General features: G+C 46.3%; 1 protein-coding gene across 1 annotated transcript in view; it reads left to right on the top strand.

Annotated features, from left to right (window-relative positions):
- Nucleotides 1–2070: 2070 nt before the first annotated feature.
- EIF4E3 (eukaryotic translation initiation factor 4E family member 3) overlaps nucleotides 2071–25706 on the top strand; it is a 45463-nt gene continuing 21827 nt past the window's right edge. The window contains exons 1-2 of the mRNA XM_047746942.1: nucleotides 2071–2327; nucleotides 22619–22691. Coding sequence (XP_047602898.1) covers nucleotides 2149–2327; nucleotides 22619–22691 — 252 coding nt within the window. The 5' untranslated portion in view covers nucleotides 2071–2148. The remainder of the gene's footprint in view (nucleotides 2328–22618; nucleotides 22692–25706) is intronic.

Consider the following 25706-nt stretch of genomic DNA (forward strand, 5'->3'; position numbering starts at 1 on the left):
CAGCTGAAGAAAGACACTGAATATAAAAATGCTTATGATAGCATTATTTATAAAGGAAAATAACTAAACCACATAAGTCTTGAGGGCTAGTAAATAAGATTATATTATTTCTTTACAATGGATTGTTTTGTAGCCCTTGAAGTAAAGGTATATGTTTTGATATGGAAAAAAAAAGATCTTCAAATACATAATGTTAAGTACGTAAGGAGGTGCAGCAGTGGTATAAAATGCTTCTATTTCTCTTATAAAAGATATAGATAGGTATAAATTTCTGTATCTAGATACACACTTTTATGTGCCTACTTGCATTTTTCCGGAAGGAAACTGTTAACAGTGGTTTCCTCTGGGCAGGAAGATTGATAGCCTTGGGTGGGAGGGAGACTTACTATCCACTGCCTTATTTTTACTATGTGGACCTATTCATTCTCCACTTAGAGAGGCAGTAGAGCCTGGCAGTTAAAAACCTAGACTCTGGGTTCTATCCCAGTTATATCACTTATTAGTAGTGTGACTTTGGGATTAATTTAACTTCTGCATTCTTCATCTATAAAATAGTCCCTTCCTCACTGGATTGCTATTAGGATTAAATGAATTAATACACTCAGAACAGCCTAAACAATACCACATATGCTTTTTCTTGAAAAAAAAATAAAAGGGAAAAAACACACAAACAAAAAAACCCTGCATCTAACCAAAAGGAGCCTGGGATCTCAGAGCCAGAGGATTTTATTAGTATGTCAATGCTTTCAGCATCATATGTTGTATATAAAGTATGTTTGAAGCAGATATCACAAAGCATTGGTCTCATTTAGCTTGTCATTTTATCTGAACTTGAATACCTTTTAGGCAAGGCACCTACCTTGGGATTCACAATAGGCATTTACAATCCTTGAACCTATCTGGTCTTACAGCTCCTGTTCTAGTCCATCCCAGTGAATGCTCAAGCTAAGAGCTTGCTAGGTCAGGTAGAAAATCTGAGACGATGGAACTCTCCATCCACAGCTGCTACAGGCAGGAAGGGACTAACCAAAATTCGAGCTTCAAGAGGGCATCCATGCCCATGCCAGTTATGACATGTGTTCACAGCCCCCAAGGAGCTGTGCCAAGAGGATTCCTTTTTCTTTGGACCCAGGAATCTTAGAGCCACAGGGATTTCCTCTGTCTTCAGAAGTTCAGAGAGCAGAGGGTTCTGTGTTCAAGAGTGCCCGGTTTCCTCTTTCCTTGCAGGTGCTTTGGGGCAAGTCTGGGGACTTAGGCTGACTTTGGAAACCTTCCTCTGAACTTTGCCACACCCTGGGCCAGACTTAGTCCCTTACGATAGACACTTGGCGGCCCTGAAAGGGTGGGATGGGAGCTGTGTTCCCTTAAAATTAGCTGAGTTAGGAAATGTGCTCACCGTGAGGAACACAAAACTGACCCATCACAACCTCATGCCCAAGTCAGTGGCTCCTGGCTTGTGTCAGTCTGGCCCTCCCTTCGGGCACTCTCGGGCATTCCAGTCTCTTCATCCATTTGGCCAGCGGTTCCCCTTGCCATCTCTGTCACATCCAACTGTGCTTCCATCTGCCCTTCCATCCCTCCGTCCTCCTCCAGCCATCTGCCGGCTTTCCCACCCGTCTTTCAGACCGCTGGTATTTCTGTGCACCCGTCCTCCCCTCCCACCATGTGCGTCTGAAACGCCATCCACTGGTCCATCCGTCCATCCCTCCATCTTTCCGAAACCCGCCCGTCCATCCCCCACTGGCTTCCGGGCTGGCTGCAGAACCAGCCCCCTCTCTCTGGCCGGTCCTGTGTTCCCGACCCCCGAGAGCCCGCTCATCCGTGCCCGGCTGCAGCTCTGCCCTCCCCCGGGCCGGCCGGCCAGCCGTCGGTCCGCCGCCCGCCGGGTCCGTGTCCGTGTCCGTGCCAAACGGGCCCCGCTGCCCGCCGCGGGTCGGCCGGCTTCGGTCTGGCGGTGCGGCCGGGCCGTGCCCTCCGCGGCCCGCGGCGCGGCTCCCAGGCCAGGCGGGCGGCGGGCCCGGGGCGGGGCGGGGCGCGCGCGGGGCGGGGCGGGGCGGCCGCGCCGGGGCGGGCGGGGGCCGGGGTGACTCAGCCGCCGCTCGCCCCGCGGTCCGCGCGTCCGCCGGCCTCGCAGGCGGGGCGGAGAAAATGGCGATGCCCCCGGCCGCCGTGCCCCCCGCCCGGGCCCGGGAGCCGCCGGGGCCCCGCGCCGCCGCCGCCAACGCCGCCAACGCCGCGCCGCCGCTCGGCCTGCAGCAGCTGTCGGCGCTGCGGCCCGAGCCGGGAGAGGTCCCGCTGCACTCGCCCTGGACCTTCTGGCTCGACAGGTGAGGGGGCGCGGGGCCCGCCGCGTCCGGCCCCGGCCCCGCCGCCGCCGCCGTGCGCCCGCCCCGCCAGCGCCGCCGCTTTGTCTCGGCGCCGCCGGGGGCCCGGGCCCCGGCCCCGCGCCGCGGCCGCCCGCGCGCCCAGGACTCGCGCAGAGCCGGCTCGGGAGCCCGGGGCCGGGCCGGGGCGAGCGAGCGTTTGGCGGCCTCGCCTCGGGCCGGGAGGGCACAGGCGCAGCCCCGAAAGTTTCGGCAGCACTTTCCCCCTTTATTTCCCTCAAAGGAAGCGCGCCCGCGGGCGGCCGTCCTGGCCCGGCGCTGGGAGATGGGCCAGCCGGGGGTCGTCGGGTCCTCGCCGGAGAGTGGGGAGAGCGCTGCTGTCCTGGCGGCCCCGCGGGGCTCCTGGGGAGCTCGGGACCCGACCTCCGCTGTGACAGCGCTCGGGGAAGTGGGCCGGCCCCCTGGGAAATGTGCTGGGGCGGCTGGATTACGGCCCAGCGGGGGCCTCCACTCCGCGCCCCCCCCCCCCAAACTGCCACGGACACCTCTTGGCATTCTTTCTCAAACACTGGGCGGGTGTTTTCTTGACAATTTACTGTGCAGCCACATGCCTTCTAGACGCTGGGAATTCACTGGTGAGCGATACCTCACTTTGTCAGTAAAGTGGGAACGATTATAGCTTTCTCAGGGGACAGCTCAGGTGCCATATCCTCAGAAACGCCTCCCTGACGGCTGTATCTAAATTAGCACACCCCCATCTTGCAGTCATGCTGTATTCCCCTGCTCTGTCTTGTTTTCCTGTTATGCTTAATGCTGCCACATAGTATTATGTATGAATCTGTTTATTTTCAGTCTGTCTCAGGGACAGGACTGCCCTGTCTCAGGACTTTTCAGAAAGTCCCTCAGTACTTTCCCCTTGGTTGAAAGTCAATGATCAGGGGCTTAGTTTTTGACATTTGCTATATCCCAGCACCTAGAACCGTGCCTGGCACATAGTAGGAGCACAAGAAAATTTTGATAAATGAATAAGTGCATGAATGCAAAGTCCTTCTTAGTATCCATTACCCTGTGGGTGCGCAAAGAGGACACCTCAAGGTTGTCCCAAAAGCTTATGGAAATTTTGATGACACTGCAGCTGTGGTTAAATGTTTGGAAGAAAGGTATATGACTGTTTTCTACGGAATTTACTTAATAGACCCAAATCTGGTCTTTAAAAGCCTCACATAAAGTTCTTGCAAGATTTTTTTAAAGTGATAATCATCCTTTTAAGGAAGATAAGTTCATTCCTTTCTTCTTGTTGGAATTAGCACCCATCTATAAGAATCTATAAGAACTGACACTTGGACCAGCAATCTCTTCCGGGGACCTGGAGAAGTTGGGGGTGGGGTAGATACAAAGAGTCTCGTCTGAAACATTTTCACTTTCATTATGGTATGTTAAGAAAGCATTTTACTGTCATAGTAGGAGTGGTTTTGGCTAACATGAACCGAATGAAATCATGTGTCTTTGTTTTCAAAGGTGTGCTGTAACTATTATTGCTACCTAGTATCTGTTTTTAAGGCCTTAAACCTGGGGCCTCTGGTCTAATGTTCTAACATGAGGAGATTGTTGCTTAGTGGAAACAAGTATCAGGAGAGTTTCTTTTTAAAGGCTCAAAAATTAGTTTACCTAAAGGCACATCATTTTAAGAATGGTCCAAGATTTTAATGCCACATAACAACACACAACTTTTTAAGAACATCTGGTATCTTTCAGGATAAGAATACAGTAACTTCAATGAAGACACAAACTCCAGCTTTCCTTGTATGCATTTGGGTATTTTTGTTCTCTGAAAGCCAGCAATCCAACGAAATGTTATTGCCACATTGTCCACATTTGGAATAGAAATAATTACATTAATCTAGAAATTATAATTACTTCCAGCATTGCTCATTTGAATTCATTTTGCCTGATCAATCGTCCCATAGCTTTTACTGAATGCTGTTTCCACTTCTCTGGGAGTCCATTACATTTATGTCAGCTGGCCCCGTTCCCTTGGGGTTATGAACACATTGTGTTCTAGAAGTTCTGTTTATAACTTTTTCCCCCTAGGGAAACAAGATTCTAGAGAGAGTAATAAGGCTCTCAGGAGAGCCTTCCAAGGAAGTCTCCCCCCCAAGCCCCCCCCCAACGTAGCTGGTGTCTGCCACCAAGGGCATCACTTTTGAGTTCCACAGCATCCAGAGGCCTTCTCATCCCTAAAACTCTCCTATGGCACCTATGTCTGTCCTATCCTCCCTTTCAGTCTACTTTGTGACCAGAGACAAGTGATCTACCCCCACTAAGCCTCAGCTTCATTGTCTGTAAAATGAGGATATTCATAGGTTCTCTCTCCCAGGGGTTGTTCTGAGGATTAATGGATGAATATAAAACACCAACATGGGTGCCCGGCATAGAATAAGTGCTTAATTAATATTGATAAGTAACATTGTTACCTGGCTCGCACATTACCCCCACCCCCAACAGTCCCTGGAGCAGCTTGTCTGAACTTAGTGGTAGGAAGCCAGCAACCTGAATTCATTCCCTCGCTGGATGAAACGGAGAGCCCCTTAAGTCGAGTTACTTGCATTTTCGATAGCAAATTCCAGTAAGCCCTTATGTGTGTGTGTGTGTATGTGTGTTATTTGGACTGTATGGCTTAGAATGCAAGCATTTGGGGTATGATTTTGATTGGGGATATAGAATGAAGAGTTTTCCTCCCCTTTTCTGGATATCGAAAACCTGATCCTGTCTCAGTCTTGGAAGCTGCTCTTGGTTGCATGTCTCTGAGTGGTGACCCCCTTTCCTCAGTTTTATCCACAGCACTCAGTCCTCGGGCCTCTGGTCCCCAGCCACACCAGCGACAGCATTCAGTTACAAGGCATTCGGTTCCCTTGGTGCGCTGGTGATTTCCCACAATTTTTATACTTGTGCATGCGTCTCCTCCTCTCTGTGTCCATATGGATGTCTAATACACATCCAAACTCAACACATGTCAAACCACCTCTTCAGCTTCTCTCCCAAATTTGCCTTCTTCCATCTGTCCCATCTCAGATCATAGCAGTTCACAGTCACTCCTTCCTTCTGGTTGCTCAGCCTCCAGATCGTGGTGACCTCTGTGACACTCCCCTTCCTCTCCTTCCCCATTCCTTCTCCCGCTCCGGCACCCACCCTGCACAGAGGCTGTTAATTCTACCATGCAAGTGTGTCCAGAATCCAGTGTAGTCTCACCGCCTGCATCCTGGACCTGAGCCGCACGGCCTCTCCCACCTAGACCACTGCGGGAGTGTGCTCTCCCTGCTTCTCCCCTTGCCACCTACGGTCCCTTCCCATCACAGCAGCTGAAGTAATACCCAAGTTAAGGCCTGTCACTTCTCTGCTCTCCTTTTCACTCAGAACAAAAGCCAAAGTACTTACAACTGCCTGTGAGACTCTGCAGCATTTCCTGTCCCCGCCCCATGTGCCTTGCTTCCCCCCCCACGCCTGTCCCCCCCTTCCCTCTCCCTTCTGCCATTCTAGCTCTTTCTCTGTCATCCCAAGCATAGGCCTTGACCACCAACAGTCCCTCCTGCCGGGAATGCTCTTTCTTCAGTCATCTGCTAGGACTGTGCTTTCTTCCCCTTCTGGTCTCTGCCCAGATGTCATCTTCTCACAAGGCCTGCCCTAACCACTGAGACAGAAATGGCACGCACATCCTGACACACACTCCCCGTGCCCCTGACCCCGCTTATTTTCTCCATAGGGTTCTGCGTCCGTCCGTCTTGTCTCACTGGAACGTCCGCTTCACAGGGTTCTTTCTGCATCATTCTGCCCTCACCTCCTGGACCAGGCCGTGGCACAAAGTCACCCCACACTGAAGAGTTGGGGGCTGGGAATTCTATTCCTAGTGACTTCCCCTTCTCCCGTGGTGGTTCATCTTACTCAGAGTATCATTTGTAAACCTGCATCCTTAGCCTGACCGCTCTCCTGAGCTCTGGACACCCTGTCTACCACATGCCGGCTAGCAGTGATAGCATCCAACACGTTTTTCAGGGTTGGAATTTCCTTTGACCAAATCCTCTTCTCTCTTGAGTCCATTACTCTGTCTGGCTCTGTGTTTCAGAGGTTTGATCCCCTGTTGGAAAACCTGCTCCAAGCCCAAGCCATCCCCTCCTCTCCCTGTGCCTGCTCCCTAGGCACCCACGCTCTCTGGCCCCAGGTAGACTGGTCCTGCCTGCTCCTAAGCTGTTCCCTCCTCCCAGCATCCGTGCCCTCCCCCCACACACTCCCTACCCTACCCCTTCTTCCCCCACCAGCTGCCAGGGCTTAGCTTTCGGCCTTCTAACCTCCTCCTGGTCCTGTCATTCCAAAACTCCCCGCCTTTCTCCTCTGCCACAGCTGTGGATTGTGACTCTGTCTCCGGCCACCTAAGCAAGCATGCCTCTCTTGTGGGCTTGTGTGCTCCCGGCAGGTAGGGTTCTGGATCTCCACCCCTACTTTTACCAGAGCGGCTCTGAGGCTCTGATCGGTTTCGTTGTGGTGTTTGTTTTAGAAATGGGCCACTCTAATTTGAAAAGAGCGCTCCCCAGCTTAGAAACAAAAACAAAACCTAAAACCCACAGCCTTCAGATCATGCTACAAACTTCTATATCGCTATTTTTAACTTGAAACTCACTTTTTTTTTTCTAAGCCTCATCCTCTATATGTCCCCAACTCCAAAATACCACTCAGTGTGTCCAGTCTCTGCTGACAGTGGACTTGTGGCCCTTTTCCTGCATAAGCCACGGACTTGCCAGCTGCTGAGCTTTGTCTCCTGATGTCCGTTGTGCGTGGGGTGCCCATCTCCCCTTTGTCTACCTGGAAAGCTGTCAGGCATCCTTCAAGGCCTTGCAAAGATACTAACTCTGTAATTGCCCTTAAACAGCCTTTGGCCCAGGCAGGATCGAGCCCACCTCGTCTGCACTCCTGCCGCACGTTTTTACAGGCCATATTTGTATTAAGGATCATTTGTGGGTCCCCTGTCCCTCCCTCTTGACCATGAGACTTGGACTGCCTCATGCCTGACTCCCCAGAGTGGACTTCATAGTACACACAGAAGGTGCTTAGAGAGTATTTGTGTTCTTGTGTCTTTAGTCACAAAGACAGTCACATATGTCCCCCACCAACCACCCCCTCAGGGTTCGCCTCTGCCCAGCCAGTGTTCCTCACGGTGTCATCCCTCACCACTCATATCTGAACACCTGGCTGGGTTTCTTCAAATGCCAGGTCCCAGCCTTGCCCAGGACCCGCTCTCTCAGACCTCGGGGGTGGACTGCACGTTTGGAGCAAGCGTCTTACGCATCACCCCTGGAGAACGACTGCTCTCTTTATCGATCAGGTCAGTGGAGCCTGTTAACTTGTCCATCGCTGCTCTCACTGCCAAGAACGCAAACACGACAACAGCGTGGTCCCAGGCCTCCCAGGAGGGATGTCTCTCATACCACACGTTTCCACGGCATCAGTGGAGTGTTCTGGGAGGTACCACATTCCAGAGGGAGACCCCTTTCACGGTGTGATACTTTCACGTGCATCACCGTGGGGCGCTCCATAATAGTAAATCTGATATGGGGTGCCGGGCCAGGCTTGACAGAGAGGATCCCAAAACCATCCTCATTCACAGTGCAGCCTGTTGGAACCAGGTGAGGGTAGAAGGCCGTGTAGAAGTATGTAGTTGACAGGGAAACACAGGCTAGCATCTGCATCTGTTTCCCCCATTTTTGCCTTTCTGAACCCACAGACTTTCTTACAGCCCAGGATTTTACTTTCTGGAAGGGGGAATGGTGTTCACGTAGGTCAGGCAGGGAAAGGCTCTGCCTCGGGGGCCCGCAGCCTCTCCTCCTGTGCGGCAGTGCTTGCTTCCTGCCATTGAGCCTGGAGGCCTTAAACACCCTCAGAAAAGTTACCAGTCCTCCCCTGGTACTAGCTGCTCAAAAAATCTATTTTCCTTCCTTTAATATTACAGATGCCATTTCCTTATTTCCAAACCTAAGACAGCTGGCAGGACCTTAGTTGTCTGGCATGGTGACAGTCCAGAACCTGGCCTCAGTTTGCTGTCACCTCTCTTGCACCCAACCTCTGTGTACCGAGGGATTAATTATCTGGCAAAAGGAAAAGAGTCCCAGTGGCTCATGTCAAGGAGCTTATAGGCTGAGAATGAAAATAGAAGGAAGCCTGGAAAAGTGAAAATAAGCTAAACATGCAAAAGTAAAGCTTTTAGATTATGAAGTGTGTTTCAGTAGATCCCTTATTAAATGTTAATAATGGGTCCGGGACCATTTTTTTTGCGTGTGACTCTCAAACAGGAAGCGGTGATGGCCACAAGCCACAGATCTATCTAAAAGTGCTTAAAATGCAATCAGCTATAATGGAGCACATGATCTCCGAGGATGCTCTCCATCACAGAACTGAGCCTCTACAGATTGTCCCTCTGACAGCTGAGTCCGATGTGAGCACATTCACCAAAACGGGCTTTCAGGAGACACATCCCTTTGGCTTTAAAGTTTCCCTCTCAGATGAAGGCCGTTCTCTTGGCTCAGACGCAGGTGTCGCTCACGTGAGGTGGAACACTGTCCATACTCATTTCTTCCACCAACATCCCGTGTGTGTGTGTGTGTGCGCGCACGTGCACGGGGCATGCACTGTCCCTGCTAGGTATGACCCTGGGTGTTGTACACAATTCCCCACGAGTCCTCACAATACTGAAGTAGGACATACCAGCCGCGTTTTACATGTGAGAAAATTGAGGAGGCTGGGAGCAGCCGCTTGACCAAGGTCACACAGCTAACACAGAGCAGAAACGGGATTTGAGCTAAGGACTGCGTGACCCCAAGCAGTGGTGTCCCTCACCCTGCCGAACACCACTTCCCTGTGACTATGAACAGTGCACGCAACACAGTTCTCCCACGTTCCACATTCTGAAATAAGGAAGCTGCGTGGGACTTGATGGGTAATCTGGGCCCACCACCGAATTTCACAGACGAGAAAACCAAGCTCCTACTGCATAGGAAACAGTTAAGCCAAGGACTCCCTGCTTCACAATTTGCAAAGAAGAGACCCTTCCCGTATTTGAGAGCCTGGGTAGGATTGTCCTTCACATTTAATGATGGCCTCATCTTGATCGTCTCTTTGGGTGAGAAAAGTGATTTTTATGTGTTTTTGATGATGCTATCTATAGTTCATTAGCTTTTACTTGCCAGGTTGTTAGTATTTCTTCTGGTGACTTGATTTAGATGCCCCAAGCCAGCACATCCCAAACTTCAGTATATGCACAAATCCCATAGGATTCAGCAGGTGTCTCATGGGCCTGGAGATGCTGTAGCTCTCACACCAGGTGATACTACCTGTTGACCGAGCACACTTTGGCAAGGATGCAGGTAGGATTTGGGGAGAAACTTTCCAGCTTCTTCTCTGTGTTAGAAGTATTTCCAGGTGTCCAGGTCACTGGTAAGTGGTGCCGCGGCCTGCCAAGAGCTAGCCGGGCAGCGGTGACGATCGTTTCCTTGGGTATTTACCAGGGCTTCTGTCTCCATGAATTAATCATGAGCCTTGCTCACCTGTAGCAGACATATCTTTTTTTTTTTTAATTTTTAAAAAAATTTTTAAAAGATTTTATTTATTTATTTGACAGAGAAAGATCACAAGTAGGCAGAGAGGCAGGCAGAGAGAGAGGGGAGCAGGCTCCCTGCTGAGCAGAGAACCAGATGCGGGACTCGATCCCAGGACCCCGGGACCATGACCCGAGCCGAAGGCAGAGGCTTAACCTACTGAGCCACCCAGGCACCCTGTAGCAGACATATCTTTAAGGGGGCCCGCGGGGTTGAGGGGAGAAGGCCCATTCGTATTGCAGGGAGATACAGCGAGAATTGCAAGCTGCAGGGGAGTTGAGACTGCTTGGTGCAGAGCTGAATTCATGGCACCAAGCAGAGGAGGGGTCATGGAATAAGTGATCCATCTAGGCTGGTGACTGAGAGCAAGGCTGCCCACCACCCGTGGTTCAAGTCCCAGGTCTGCCCCTAGCTAACTCTGTGTCTTTGGCAGGTCACCACCCTCAGACTTCGTTTGCTTATCTGCAAAATGGAAATGCCAACCAGTATTTACCTCATGGTGTTTGAATGAGGTTGAAGTGAGATCGTGCATGCACGGAACACAGGATACACAGGGTTGTTTCTTTCTTTTTTTTTTTTTTTTTCCAATTATTGGAGTCTCAGTACATATTTCCAGAATAAGAGAGAGGATAAAATGCTTTGACACACTGCAGACTTAAATTGAGCTGAAAGTGTTCTGTGTTGTGAGAATCTCAGGGACCTGCTTTAATGAATAGATAAAGATGATTTGTAAGTAACACATTAATTTTTGCATATAAATGGTGCTTAGGTGCTTAGAAACCATTTAAGTAGAACAGTTGGTCCAAAGTTAATGAGACTATCTGCTTTCTCCTAACTCCCCAAATGAAATTTTAACCAATTTTACATAAAGAGCCTTGGGATGCACTTCCTGTTATTTTGTTATGCATTTGAAGATGCACAGACATAATGTAAAGCTGGGTGGGGGGGTGGGGGTCATTTGCAACATTAAAACGTCCCCTCTTATCTGTGCACCCATCATCTACTTGGCAGACCTGGAAGGATCCCCTCCCACTTCTGCCGTAACCATCACAACTTCTGGATTAGCCAAGTCCAAGTGGAAATAGCCGTCAGAGTAGCCCTGGCCTTGAGCCCTGAGATATTGGCACTTGATGGGCTTTCTTTTCTCTAGGAGTTTCTCAGCTCTGTGTGTAATTCTCACAGATTTCTTGGGATTCTTACCGGCTGCCCCACAGATTAGAAAATGTGTTCAGTGTCTCTTAATTCTTATTGCTCTCTTATATCTTCCTGTTTTTCTCCCTCTGATGGTGATGATGATGATGGTGATGTTAGCAACAATTGCTTATTAGATGCCAGATATTGGGTAAGTGCTTTGTAGAGCATTCACTCATGTCATCTAAGTAGCAAAGCAATGAGTGCCATAGAGACCATGTTCTCAGAAAAGGGAAGTGGGGGTGAGAGAGGGTCAGGCTTGCCACATAGCTGGGAGTTGGCAGAACTGGGGCTTGAACGCAAATCCATGGATTCCAAGGGCCATCCTCTTAACCCTTCTGCTTTCCTGCCTTCCTGCTGTAGCTCATTTGTGGCTTTTGTTTGCTAAAGGTATCTTCTTCTCATACCTAGCCCCAGAAGATGATGACCTATATGTGTGTTCTTACTGAATTGTGTTCCTTATATGACGTTTTGGGATGTCATTAATGCCAGGGGTTCTGGTAGCCTCCAAGTCAGCCCTGCTTCTCCGCATCTCTGCGTCCGCCCCCTTCCAACAGTGTGGCCTGGTGGATGGTGGTGGAAGAATGACAGGCCAGAATGGGTCCAAGGAGGGAGTAGATAACCTAAAAAGGGATGAGAAAGGGATTTGCCCTAAGATTTGCCGTGGGTGACCCTCCCATGATGACAGGACTGCTGGGTTTTTACTTCCTTATCTAAGAGGAAGATCATGGGCATCAGAGTTAGACAGACCAGGGAAAGAACCCAGATTTTTCTACTTAAAAGGCCTCTCTGCACCTCAGTTTCCTAATTCGTAAAGTGGGGATGATGATAGCAACTTGATGGGGTTGCTATAAGATTAGAGACCGCATAAGCAAACCCTCTATAAAAGGAGCCCATTATTACATTGATATCACTAAATCAGAGGAAAGACTCCTGGCAGACACTTCCAACTCCTTAATCTGATCCACCCAGGGAGCATTTATTGTCTCACTGAGGGTTCCTCAGCTGTAGCTGTGTGCTGGGAGAAGGCGGCATAGAATTCAGAGATGTGCAAACAGGTCCTGATTCCTTGGTTCTGTGATTCGCCACCACTCAGACTGTGTGTCCTTCTAGGAAGGGTCGTCATCGATATGTACACCCCTCTCACTGCTTTCTCTCCCACCTCCTCCCTCCTGGGCAAAGAAGAGGGGATCTGGTCAGAGTTGCTTTTCTTTTGGGAGTCTGGGGAATTCAGAAAGCAGCAGGGCTAGTTCTAGATTACATAAAACCTAAATCCTCAGGGACTCTTTGTTACGTGTCTGTGTCAAGGTTTCTTGGCGTTGACTCTGGTGACCTTTTGGACTAGATAATTCATTGTTGTGGGGCTATCCTGTGCCTTCTACCCACTAAATGCCACTGGTATCCCCCTCAGGTGTGATGACAGGAAATGTCTCCAAATATTACCACCGTATGTCACCCTGGGGGGCAAGATCACGCCCAGATAAACACCTTTGGCTGCAGAGCGAGGGTTGGGTTGGGTTTCTGTTGGGAGGTTTCTGTTTGTAACATGAATGGAATAAAAAGACTTTTAAAAGATAGGAGAATCGACTGTATATGTGAGACGAGTAAAACTGTGTCTCTCCTCAAAGTCCATGGCCAACATTTATGTTCCGGTTGGTAGAGCTCTCTTTCAGAGTAACGGGGAGGAGGGGGTGTGGGGCAGTCTGCCCAGCACCACAGCTCTGGTGCGAGCAGCCTGTTTTGCTACTTTAAGAAACAGTAACCATAGACACTACAGCTTCTGGTTCAACTTTGAACCAGTGAGTCCAGACCGGACTGACCTGTTTACAAGACAGATGATTTTAAAATCTCAGCCTGTTTACCCTGTTAAAATTGATTCCGTGGCTATGGCCCAGTTCTGCTTGTTAAAGACGTCCTAGGGCAGGCCTGAGGCCCAGCGTGATTTTTCAGGGACTGTCAGGATCGGACTTGGCTCGCGGAAGGATGTCGTTCCTCGCGCTGGCCACACCAGCCACTGAGTACAATCAGAAGTTCCAGCACTGTTGTTTCATTACTTTGAAACCTGGAGAGCCATAAAACTGTCCAGCAGCTGCAAGAAACCCTTGAGATCCCAGAATCCAACCTTCCCTGTGAAGAACTTAGGAAACCAGGGTGCAGAGGAGCTGATGTATTTCCTTCAAATGCCCATACATTCACATCACAACACGCTAATCAGAATAGACCCTTCATGGAGGGTGATCTGTTTTAGCGAGAACCTTCTCTCCTTGGCTGCCCCAGAAAGGTGATTCTCAGAAAGCTGGGTGGCCAGGGTTCAATGCCGTAAAGGAGGTAGAACATTTAGCACACCAGTGGGAATGGAGTCACTGCACACCAGCCCCTCATACTGTCATCTCACACAGACGGTGCTGCCTTCTCGTCTTATTCTAGAGCCCTTGCTTGGACTCTGGAAACTAGGTTTCTTAAAAAAAAAAACAAAAAAACAAAAAAACAAAACTTGGACTTTGAAACTGAGGGGCCCTAAATGATTTTGTACAATTTTCTCCTCCACTGGAATAGAATTAAAAGACTGGAATATAGAGACAGAGGCATTTAAAAAGAGGCATAGAAAGCACATGTTCATCAGAAACTTTTTCCAGGCTAAATGGCGTTATCCTCGCATTGTGTTAAGTTGACATAATGCTGTCTGAGGCGAACATTCAAATACTCAAGTTCTACACGTTGCACATGGAACTGTGACTTTAAAAAATAGTAAAACTTAGAAATATGCTGTTTTAAAAATTAAAGAAAGGCAAAGTACATTTCTTTCCTTTGGGTCCCAACAAACCTTCATCCTGTTAGTGAAGGAGCTCTCTCTTTGCTCTCCTGTGTGCTTTGGGTGACGCAGGGATGTCTTGCTGGGCATTTCTGGTGGACAGGTCAGCTAAACTTCTCTAAGGGGGGAAAAAAATCAGCATTGGAATAAATGCCAGTAGATTTTCTTGTAAAAGGGAAAGATTTTTCATGTGAAAATCTATCCAGTAAAAAAGTTCAAGGTCTGTTTAGTGGGGCTTTTTTCCCCAATCTTTTTAAAATCGAAGCCAAAACCAGTATAAAAACCTGCATTAAATAGTAGGTTAATACTTAATCATGTCAAGGCAATCTTTGTGGACTGATGAATTCATCTGGGGCCGAGGCACTGTCCTAGCTAGATGCTGACCGAATATCTCACTGTTTACCACTCTCTTCAGCATAGTTGTTTTAGGCTTCAGGTCTAGCAAGAAAATGCGATCACGCTGGTTATTGTGGATTTGCTTTTTTTTTTTTTTTTTTTAATGCCTAATATATTTATGGACAACTGGAAAAGAATTGGAAGCCCATGCATTAGGGTAGCTTTAATTTATCACATCACCAACTTAACAGGCTCCTTTGTTTGCCCTCAGACTAGTCCACAATTATGCTTCCTTAGTGACCTTGAAGCCAGGGAACTGTATTCAGAAGGACATTTTTCTATTCCATTTAGACACCAGGGAACGTTGGTCCATAGTTCCGGGAGTTTAGTCTGTTAGAGCCCTGTCACTCCAGTGTCATGCCTACCCCACACCTGGGCATGACCCTTGTCTTGGCTGCCCTCTCTGCGTCTGAGCTGTGGAGTAGTTTTGTGAGTCTCCAGAAAGTGCAGCGTCTTGAGGTTCTGTGGAATCTGTGAGGGTCAGTGGCTGCTAAATATCACATTTTATAGATTCCAGATCCTAGTGGGTTGACTGTGAGCCAGCATGTTCTCCTCTCAGCAAGCTTCATTTCCCACCTTGCCACCGGACACAGGGCTTTCAAGCATTATTTGAGAGGTGAATTTTCCCCTTTGCCTGGACATTCCTGGGTCCCGACAGTCTTGAGCAGGAACTGCTAGTTCAGTATAGGAAAAAGGAAAAGAGGAAAAGGTAGCAAGAAATGAGACTCTTTGCTTCTAAGGACTGATGAGACCTTGTTATGTTGCTTCTAACCCCAGGAATGGTGCTGGGGTAAGGCCTGTCCCTAGCTCCCGAGTTTTCCGCTGAATAAACCTGTCGTATGTTGCCATCTAGTGGACCATATGGCAAACTAAAGATTAATGTATTCTGACCGCAGAATTCCCCAGAACTAATTGAATCAGCCCGAGAAAATAACTGAGTTTTTCTGAAAGCACATGTTGGGGAAATATATGCAAATTTCAGGTGAAACTAAAGTTGACTTTTAGTAATCATGTTTTCTTAAAGTTGGCAAAAGGTTACTCTGTTTCTTAAGAGTTCCTGAATATTTACTACCAGAGAACTAACAAGTTTTTCAAACATGTCACCGGGCCAAGAGCCTATGATTTCAGTCACCTGTACTCTGGGCACAGTTTCATATCCAAAGTCCTACCAAAAGGCTTGGTTATTACAAGGTTATTATAGTATTTTTTTTTTAATGTGATTTTTTTAAAGGTTTAGTATTTTTTAAAATGTAACTTTTATTTTTTTTTTTTAATTTTTTTTTATTTTTTTCAGCATAACAGTATTCATTATTTTTGCACCACACCCAGTGCTCCATGCAATCCGTGCCCTCTACAATACCCACCACCTGGTGCCCCCAACCTCCCACCCCCCACCCCTTCAAAATTCTCAGATCGCTTTTCAGAGTCCATAGTCTCTCATGGTTCACCTCCCCTTCCAATTTCCCTCAACTCCGTTCTCCTCTCCATCTCCCCTTGTCCTCCATGCTATTTGTTATGCTCCACAAATAAGTGACACCATATGATAATTGACTCTCTCTGCTTGACTTATTTCACTCAGCATAATCTCTTCCAGTCCCGTCCATGTTGCTACAAAACTTGGGGATTCATCCTTTCTTTCTTTCTTTTTTTTTTTTTTACAGCTTTATAAACATATATTTTTATCCCCAGGGGTACAGGTCTGCGAATCGCCAGGTTTACACACTTCACAACACTCACCATAGCACATACCCTCCCCGATATCCATAACCCCACCCCCTCTCCCAACACCCTCCCCCCATCAACCCTCAGTTTGTTTTGTGAGATTAAGAGTCACTTATGGTTTGTCTCCCTCCCAATCCCATCTTGTTTCATTTACTCTTCTCCTACCCCCTCGACCCCCCATGTTGCATCTCCTCTCCCTCATATCAAGGAGATCATATGATAGTTGTCTTTCTCCGATTGACTTATTTCGCTAAGCATGATACCCTCTAGTTCCATCCACGTCGTCGCAAATGGCAAGATTTCATTTCTTTTTATGGCTGCATAGTATTCCATTGTGTATATATACCACATCTTCTTTATCCATTCGTCTGTTGATGGACATCTAGGTTCTTTCCATAGTTTGGCTATTGTAGACATTGCTGCTATAAACATTCGGGTGCATGTGCCCCTTCGGATCACTATGTTTGTATCTTTAGGGTAAATACCCAGCAGTGCAGTTGCAGGGTCATAGGGTAGTTCTATTTTCAACATTTTGAGGAACCTCCATGCTTTTTTCCAGAGTGGTTGCACCAGCTTGCATTCCCACCAACAGTGTAGGAGGGTTCCCCTTTCTCCGCATCCTCGCCAGCATCTGTCATTTCCTGACTTGTTAATTTTAGCCATTCTGACTGGTGTGAGGTGATATCTCATGGTGGTTTTGATTTGTATTTCCCTGATGCCGAGTGATATGGAGCACTTTTTCATGTGTCTGTTGGCCATCTGGATGTCTTCTTTGCAGAAATGTCTGTTCATGTCCTCTGCCCATTTCTTGATTGGATTATTTGTTCTTTGGGTGTTGAGTTTGCTAAGTTCTTTATAGATTTTGGACACTAGCCCTTTATCTGATATGTCATTTGCAAATATCTTCTCCCATTCTGTCAGTTGTCTTTTGGTTTTGTTCACTGTTTCCTTTGCTGTGCAAAAGCTTTTGATCTTGATAAAATCCCAAAAGTTCATTTTTGCCCTTGCTTCCCTTGCCTTTGGTGATGTTCCTAGGAAGATGTTGCTGCGGCTGACGTCGAAGAGGTTGCTGCCTGTGTTTTCCTCGAGGATTTTGATGGATTCCTTTCTCACATTGAGATCCTTTATCCATTTTGAGTCTATTTTCGTGTGTGGTGTAAGGAAATGATCCAATTTCATTTTTCTGCATGTGGCTGTCCAATTTTCCCAACACCATTTATTGAAGAGGCTGTCTTTGTTCCATTGGACATTCTTTCCTGCTTTGTCGAAGATGAGTTGACCATAGAGTTGAGGGTCCATTTCTGGGCTCTCTATTCTGTTCCATTGATCTATGTGTCTGTTTTTGTGCCAGTACCATGCTGTCTTGATGATGACAGCTTTGTAATAGAGCTTGAAGTCCGGAATTGTGATGCCACCAACTTTGGCTTTCTTTTTCAATATTCCTTTGGCTATTCGAGGTCTTTTCTGGTTCCATATAAATTTTAGGATTATTTGTTCCATTTCTTTGAAAAAAATGGATGGTACTTTGATAGGAATTGCATTAAATGTGTAGATTGCTTTAGGTAGCATAGACATTTTCACAATATTTATTCTTCCAATCCAGGAGCATGGAACATTTTTCCATTTCTTTGTGTCTTCCTCAATTTCTTTCATGAGTACTTTATAGTTTTCTGAGTATAGATTCTTAGTCTCTTTGGTTAGGTTTATTCCTAGGTATCTTATAGTTTTGGGTGCAATTGTAAATGGGATGGACTCCTTAATTTCTCTTTCTTCTGTCTTGTTGTTGGTGTAGAGAAGTGCAACTGATTTCTGTGCATTGATTTTATATCCTGACACTTTACTGAATTCCTGTACAAGTTCTAGCAGTTTTGGAGTGGAGTCTTTTGGGTTTTCCACATAGAGTATCATATCATCTGCGAAGAGTGATAGTTTGACTTCTTCTTTGCCGATTTGGATGCCTTTAATTTCCTTTTGTTGTCTGATTGCTGAGGCTAGGACTTCTAGTACTATGTTGAATAGCAGTGGTGATAACGGACATCCCTGCCGTGTTCCTGACCTTAGCGGAAAAGCTTTCAGTTTTTCTCCATTGAGAATGATATTTGCGGTGGGTTTTTCATAGATGGCTTTGATAATATTGAGGTATGTGCCGTCTATCCCTACACTTTGAAGAGTTTTGATCAGGAAGGGATGCTGTACTTTGTCAAATGCTTTTTCAGCATCTATGGAGAGTATCATATGGTTCTTGTTCTTTCTTTTATTAATGTGTTGTATCACATTGATTGATTTGCGGATGTTGAACCAGCCTTGCAGCCCTGGAATAAATCCCACTTGGTCGTGGTGAATAATCCTTTTAACGTACTGTTGAATCCTATTGGCTAGTATTTTGGCGAGAATTTTTGCATCTGTGTTCATCAAGGATATTGGTCTGTAGTTCTCTTTTTTGTTGGGATCCTTGTCTGGTTTTGGGATCAAGGTGATGCTGGCCTCATAAAATGAGTTTGGAAGTTTTCCTTCTATTTCTATTTTTTGGAACAGTTTCAGGAGAATAGGAATTAGTTCTTCTTTAAATGTTTGGTAGAATTCCCCCGGGAAGCCGTCTGGCCCTGGGCTTTTGTTTGTTTGGAGATTTTTGATGACTGTTTCAATCTCCTTACTGGTTATGGGTCTGTTCAGGCTTTCTATTTCTTCCTGGTTCAGTTGTGGTAGTTTATATGTCTCTAGGAATGCATCCATTTCTTCCAGATTGTCAAATTTGTTGGCGTAGAGTTGCTCATAGTATGTTCTTATAATTGTCTGTATTTCTTTGGTGTTCGTTGTGATGTCTCCTCTTTCATTCATGATTTTATTTATTTGGGTCCTCTCTCTTTTCTTTTTGATAAGTCTGGCCAGGGGTTTATCAATCTTATTAATTCTTTCAAAGAACCAGCTCCTAGTTTCGTTGATTTGTTCTATTGTTTTTTTGGTTTCTATTTCATTGATTTCTGCTCTGATCTTTATGATTTCTCTTCTCCTGCTGGGTTTAGGGTTTCTTTCTTGTTCTTTCTCCAGCTCCTTTAGGTGTAGGGTTAGGTTGTGTACCTGAGCCCTTTCTTGTTTCTTGAGAAAGGCTTCTACCGCTATATATTTTCCTCTCAGGACTGCCTTTGTTGTGTCCCACAGATTCAGAACTGTTGTGTTTTCATTATCATTTGTTTCCATAATTTTTTTCAATTCTTCTTTGATTTCCTGGTTGACCCATTCATTCTTTAGAAGGATGCTGTTTAGTCTCCATGTATTTGGGTTCTTTCCCAATTTCCTCTTGTTATTGAGTTCTAGCTTTAGAGCATTGTGGTCTGAAAATATGCAGGGAATGATCCCAATCTTTTGATACCGGTTGAGACTTGATTTAGGACCAAGAATGTGATCTATTCTGGAGAACGTTCCATGTGCACTAGAGAAGAATGTGTATTCTGTTGCTTTGGGATGAAATGTTCTGAATATATCTGTGATGTCCATCTGGTCCAGTGTGTCATTTAAGGCCTTGATTTCCTTGTTGATCTTTTGCTTGGATGATCTGTCCATTTCAGTGAGGGGAGTGTTAAAATCCCCTACTATTATTGTATTCTTGTCGATGTGTTTCTTTGATTTTGTTATTAATTGGTTTATATAGTTGGCTGCTCCCACGTTAGGGGCATAGATATTTAAAATTGTTAGATCTTCTTGTTGGACAGTTCCTTTGAGTATGATATAGTGTCCTTCCTCATCTCTTATTATAATCTTTGGCTTAAAATCTAATTGATCTGATATAAGGATTGCCACTCCTGCTTTCTTCTGATGTCCATTAGCATGGTAAATTCTTTTCCACCCCCTCACTTTAAACCTGGAGGTGTCTTCGGGTGTAAGATGAGTTTCTTGTAGGCAACATATAGATGGTTTTTGTTTTTTTATCCATTCTGATACCCTGTGTCTTTTGATTGGGGCATTTAGCCCATTAACATTCAGGGTAAGTATTGAGAGATATGAATTTAGTGCCATTGTATTGCCTGTAAGGTGACTGTTATTGTATATTGTCTCTGTTTCTTTCTGATCTACTACTTTGAGGGTCTCTCTTTGCTTAGAGGACCCCTTTCAATATTTCCTGTAGAGCTGGTTTGGTATTTGCAAATTCTTTCAGTTTTTGTTTGTCCTGGAAGCTTTTAATCTCTCCGTCTATTTTCAATGATAGCCTAGCTGGATATAGTATTCTTGGCTGCATGTTTTTCTCATTTAGTACTCTGAATATATCATGCCAGCTCTTTCTGGCCTGCCAGGTCTCTGTGGATAAGTCTGCTGCCAATCTAATATTTTTACCATTGTACGTTACAGACTTCTTTTCCCGGGCTGCTTTCAGGATCTTTTCTTTGTCACTAAGACTTGTCAATTTTACTATTAGGTGACAGGGTGTAGACCTATTCTTATTGATTTTGAGGGGGGTTCTCTGAACCTCCTGGATTTTGATGCTTGTTCCCTTTGCCATATTGGGGAAATTCTCTCCAATAATTCTCTCCAATATACCTTCTGCTCCCCTCTCTGTTTCCTCTTCTTCTGGAATCCCAATTATTCTAATGTTGTTTCGTCTTATGGTGTCACTTATCTCTCGAATTCTCCCCTCGTGGTCCAGTAGCTGTTTGTCCCTCTTTTGCTCAGCTTCTTTATTCTCTGTCATTTGGTCTTCTATATCGCTAATTCTTTCTTCTGCCTCATTTATCCTAGCAGTGAGAGCCTCCATTTTTGATTGCACCTCATTAATAGCTTTTTTGATTTCAACTTGGTTAGATTTTAGTTCTTTTATTTCTCCAGAAAGGGCTTTTATATCTCCCGAGAGGGTTGCTTTAATATCTTCCATGCCTTTTTCAAGTCCGGCTAGAACCTTGAGAATCATCATTCTGAACTCTATATCTGACATATTACCAATGTCTGTATTGATTAGGTCCCTAGCCTTTGGTATTGCCTCTTGTTCTTTTTTTTGTTGTGAATTTTTCCGCCTTGTCATTTTGTCCAGATAAGAGTTTATGAAGGAGCAAGTAAAATACTAAAAGGGTGGCAACAACCCCAGGAAAATATGCTTTAGCCAAATCAGAAGAGATCCTGAATTGTGAGGGGGGAGAAAGGGGATAAAAAGCTGTTCAGAAAGAAAGAAAAAAAAAACTATTAAAAAAAAGAGAGCCGATAAAAAAAAATATAAAAAGAGGAAAAAATATATATATATTAGATAAACTATTTAAAAAACGTTAAAAAAAAGAAAACGGTAAAAGTTAAAAAAAATTTAGCAGAAGAAGAGAAAAAGAAAAAAAATTGAAAAAGAAAAAAAAATTAAATTAACTGCAAGGCTAAAAAATCATGGGGAGAAAGCCATGAGTTCCGTGCTTTGCTTTCTTCTCCTCTGGAATTCCGCCGTTCTCCTTGGTAGGTGAACTTGGTCCTGGCTGGGTTTCCCGTAGATCTTCTGGGGGAGGGGCCTGTTGTAGTGATTCTCAAGTGTCTTTGCCCCAGGCGGAGTTGCACCGCCCTTACCCGGGGCTGCGCTGAGTCATCCGCTCGGGTTCGCTTTCGGGAGCTTTTGTTCCCTGAGCGCTTTCCGTAGAGTCCGGAGGACGGGAATGAAGATGGCGGCCTCCCGGTCTCCGGCCCGGAGGAGCCGAGAGCCCGGGGCCCCACTCCTCAGTGCGCCCTCAGAGAACAGTGCCAAATGACTCTCGTCACCCTGGCCTCCGGCCGCGCTCCGAGCTGACCGAGCCTGCGACCGGTTCAAGGCAATCCTGAGCTGAGAGTCACTCCTCGGCTCTGTCTCTGCAGCCGGCCTCCCCGCTCCAATACCGGTAAGCTCTGCGACACTCAGACACCCCCGATCCTTCTGCAACCCTGCGGGACCTGAGGCCGCGCTTACCCCGCCTGGGCTTCACCCCAGTCAAGCCTCTGGAGCGATGTCCCTCAGCGGAACAGACTTTTAAAAGTCCTGATTTTGCTCCGTTGCTCCGCCGCTCGCCGGGAGCCGGCCCCTCCCCCCGCGGTCTATCTTCCCGTCGCTCTGGATTCACTTCTCCGCCAGTCCTACCTTGCAGAAAGTGGTTGATTTTCTGTTTCTGGAATTGCTGTTCTTCTTCTCTTCAATCTCCCGTTGGATTTGTAGGTGTTTGCAATCTTTAGATAAGCTATTTAGCTGATCTCCCGCTACCCGAAGTAGTCTCAGCCTGCTACTTCTCCGCCATCTTGACTCCTCCCCCTAAAATGTAACTTTTAAAAGTTTCCAATATCTTTCTTACATACATTTCCTTTTTTTTTTTTTTTTTTTTTTTTTTTTTTCATTTCCACCGAATAAATGTGCTTGCTTTTAGGGGAGACAGACACATGACTTCACGGAGTAGGAATTTCACATTTTAAATTCTAAATCACATCCCAGAAATGTCTGCTGCTGTGGTTTCAGACCTAATTTGTATGAAAACCTGCAGACTGACTTCATGAAAATTGACTCCTTGTTTCGCTTGTGTCTTTGCTCTTTATTTCTGTTTCCTTAGATCCCTTCCTGGTGCCACAGCTGCTGAGTGTGCCTCGAATCTGAAGAAAATCTACACAGTACAGACAGTGCAGGTAAGATCCAGAAATGGACGTACCCAGTGAACACAGTGTATGGGAGACATTTGATCTTCCAGCCAGAAAACGGCCGCTCGGCAGGCAGTCCCCACCCGGGGTTCTGTCCCCTGGTCAGCTCTCAGGTCTTTTGGTGGCTCTGTGCTTAACTAGGTGTAACCCAGAGGTTGGTTGAGCCCATATCCAGGTGGACTGCTCTTCTCCTGGGGACCGACTAAAACATAGTAACTGCCTAAATATTTTGTGTATCCTCGAGAGGAGCACACTGTGGTGTGTCCCCTCATGGGTCTGTGTCCCCATTCAAATGCCGGTGCGGCCACTCCCTCTCTGAGCTCTGAGCTCTGTTTCCCTTCTCTGAGATGCAGTAGCATCCCCCCTGCAGGCTTACCTAAGGCTACGGGTCACACGGGAAGAGCAGGTGTGGGTTGAGCGTGAAAGTGGAAGGTCTCAAGCCCATTTCCTACTTCCCGTTCAACTTCCATCATTCTAAATTAAGCAAGCATCAACACCTTTAATTTCTGTAAAGTGGGTATAACACGAGTACCTCTCTCTGGAGTGGTCAGGAAGAGTACGGTACTGTGCCTAGCAGGATACCTGATACACTGTAGCTTCTCAACACATGGAAGCTCTTAGTCCTGGCCATTCTTTCTCTAACCAACCCTTTTGAAGAAGATTTCTGAAAAACCTGATTTATTTAGTTGATCACATTTCCATTTTCTTTATAAGTGTGTCTTTTGAAGTCTGTCAAGTATGTCCCCCTTTTTGAGGTTAATGCACAGTTATAGACAGAATAAGGATTTAAGGCTGCTGTCTACTTGCAGTGACTTTATCTTTAGAATGTTCTAGAAGGGCCCAATTTAACATGTTCCTGTTATGCCTCTAAATCTTTTAATGCCGCTGGACATTTAGAATTAGCACAAAGATCCTTTTTTTCAGAACTTCTCCCACTCTCTGTTTCAGAAAATTTGATACTCTCAGTTTTCTGCGGTCCCCAACATCTGATAGTAAGGTGCCATGCATGGCCACTGAGCGAGATGTAAAGACACAGTCCAGACCATAGTCCATTTCTGATCTAGTTGAGAAAATGGCATAAGCATGTGGAAAGCAAAAGAACAGTGCTGCTGTAAATAATCGTGTGGTGCCAAGTACAAGCAGTGTCACAAGGCAGCACGTGGGCCACTATCCAGAGGAATGAAGGCTCTCTGATTCCAGGAAAGGCTTCCCCTTGGTTTTTCCCTGTGGTGATGTGGACTTTCATTCCCTCTTACGTAGCAGTCATTGTATGAACCTCTGAACTCTTGATTTTGAAACCTGTCTTCACATGGAAGTTCTTAGATCCCTTTGACTTAGGAAGGTGCTCAGTAGACTTTTCCTACTGCATTATGACATTGGGTCTCAGAGCTCTGCCTGGGACTCTAGGGCAGACGTTGGTAAAGTCAGATCACTGGGTCTGTTTGTTTCCCTGACCCTGTGTGACCACAGACCATTTGGTTGAGTCTTGGCATCTAGCAGCAAGTCCGAAAGGGTCTTCAGGACCAATTTTTAGAGTACCCCAGTTGGCACATACTAGGAAATACTTTCTTGAAAACTATATTGGGAGATAATTTATATTCGGTAAATGTAGGTTACGTAAGTGTGCAGTTTGATAAGTTTTGACAAAGGTATGCAGGCATGTAACCATAACCCAGATCAAGATAAAAAAGATTTGCATCACCAGTAAGTCCCTCCTTTCCTTCTGTTTATCCTTCTCTTCCATAAGCAGCCACTATTCACATTTCTATCACCATATATCTTTCTGTGTTTTACTGAACATCCTATAAATGGAATCACACCGTAGCATATTCTCTTGTGTCTGTTATTCCTTTCCCCCAATAAATACTGAAGGATTGGGGCACCTGGATGGCTCAGTTGGTTAAGTAGCCAACTCTTGATTTTGTCTTGGGGCATGATCTCAGGGTCCTGGGATCGAGCCCCCTGTCAGGCTTTCCACTGAACAGGGAGTTGGCTTGAGGCTTCCCTCTCCCCCTCTCCCTCTGCCCCTTCCCACCACAAGCCCACCACGAGCTCTCTCTCTCTCTCTCTCTCTCAAATAAATAAAATCTTTTAAATAAATACATACGTGTATAGGACATACTGAAGGACCGAAGGATTGAATGAGAAGTTAAGAAATGAACCACTTTTGGGGCGCCTGGGTGGCTCAGTGGGTTAAGCCGCTGCCTTCGGCTCAGGTCATGATCCCAGGTCCTGGGTTCAAGCCCCACATCGGGCTTTCTGCTCAGCAGGGAGCCTGCTTCCTCCTCTCTCTCTGCCTGCCTCTCTGCCTACTTGTGATTTCTCTCTGTCAAATAAATAAATAAAATCTTTAAAAAAAAAAAAAAAGAAATGAACCACTTTTCCTGAACCACAACGAACTACTTGTATAAGGATCCTTTAAGCTGTTGGCTCCATTCTTAATGGGGGCAAAAACTGATCCTTGGTGAGGTGAAAAATCCTACTGTTTTTATACATAGAGTATAGCTGTACATCCAGTACATAAGCAAATGAACAGCTCTGCTGTGGTATTAACATTTCACAAGGGAGTGATTAGAAAAAAGGGCTCTTTGGGGGTGGGGCAGAGAGCCGTGATAATGAAACACTGCCCCAAGTGGTCAGGAGGTTCTTTTGTATCTCCCATGTGCCTCTGTCCGCCTTGGTTTCCTTATCTGTCGGGCTGAGGTCAGAGCGCTACCTACTCCCTAAGGTTGATCTAGGGTTAAATGAGATTGCATATGGTTCTTAGTCGTGCTTGGCACCTCATACCCAGGCTTTGGCAGCTTTTCCTAAAGTGGTGTTGGATGCTACCCCTTGGCGTCATCAGTTGATAGGCGAGGATGTGGATGAGGGTGTAGTGTCGTCACGCTGCCTGGGTTCCTATCCTGTATCTGCCACTCACTTGCTCGTGCAAGTTGCTTAACTTCTCTGTATCTGCTTACTCATCTCCAGGATGGGAACAGTCTCACTACTGATTGTATCATG

The sequence above is a fragment of the Lutra lutra genome, chromosome 1 (genome assembly GCF_902655055.1).
Source record: "Lutra lutra chromosome 1, mLutLut1.2, whole genome shotgun sequence".
Lineage (NCBI taxonomy): Eukaryota > Metazoa > Chordata > Mammalia > Carnivora > Mustelidae > Lutra > Lutra lutra.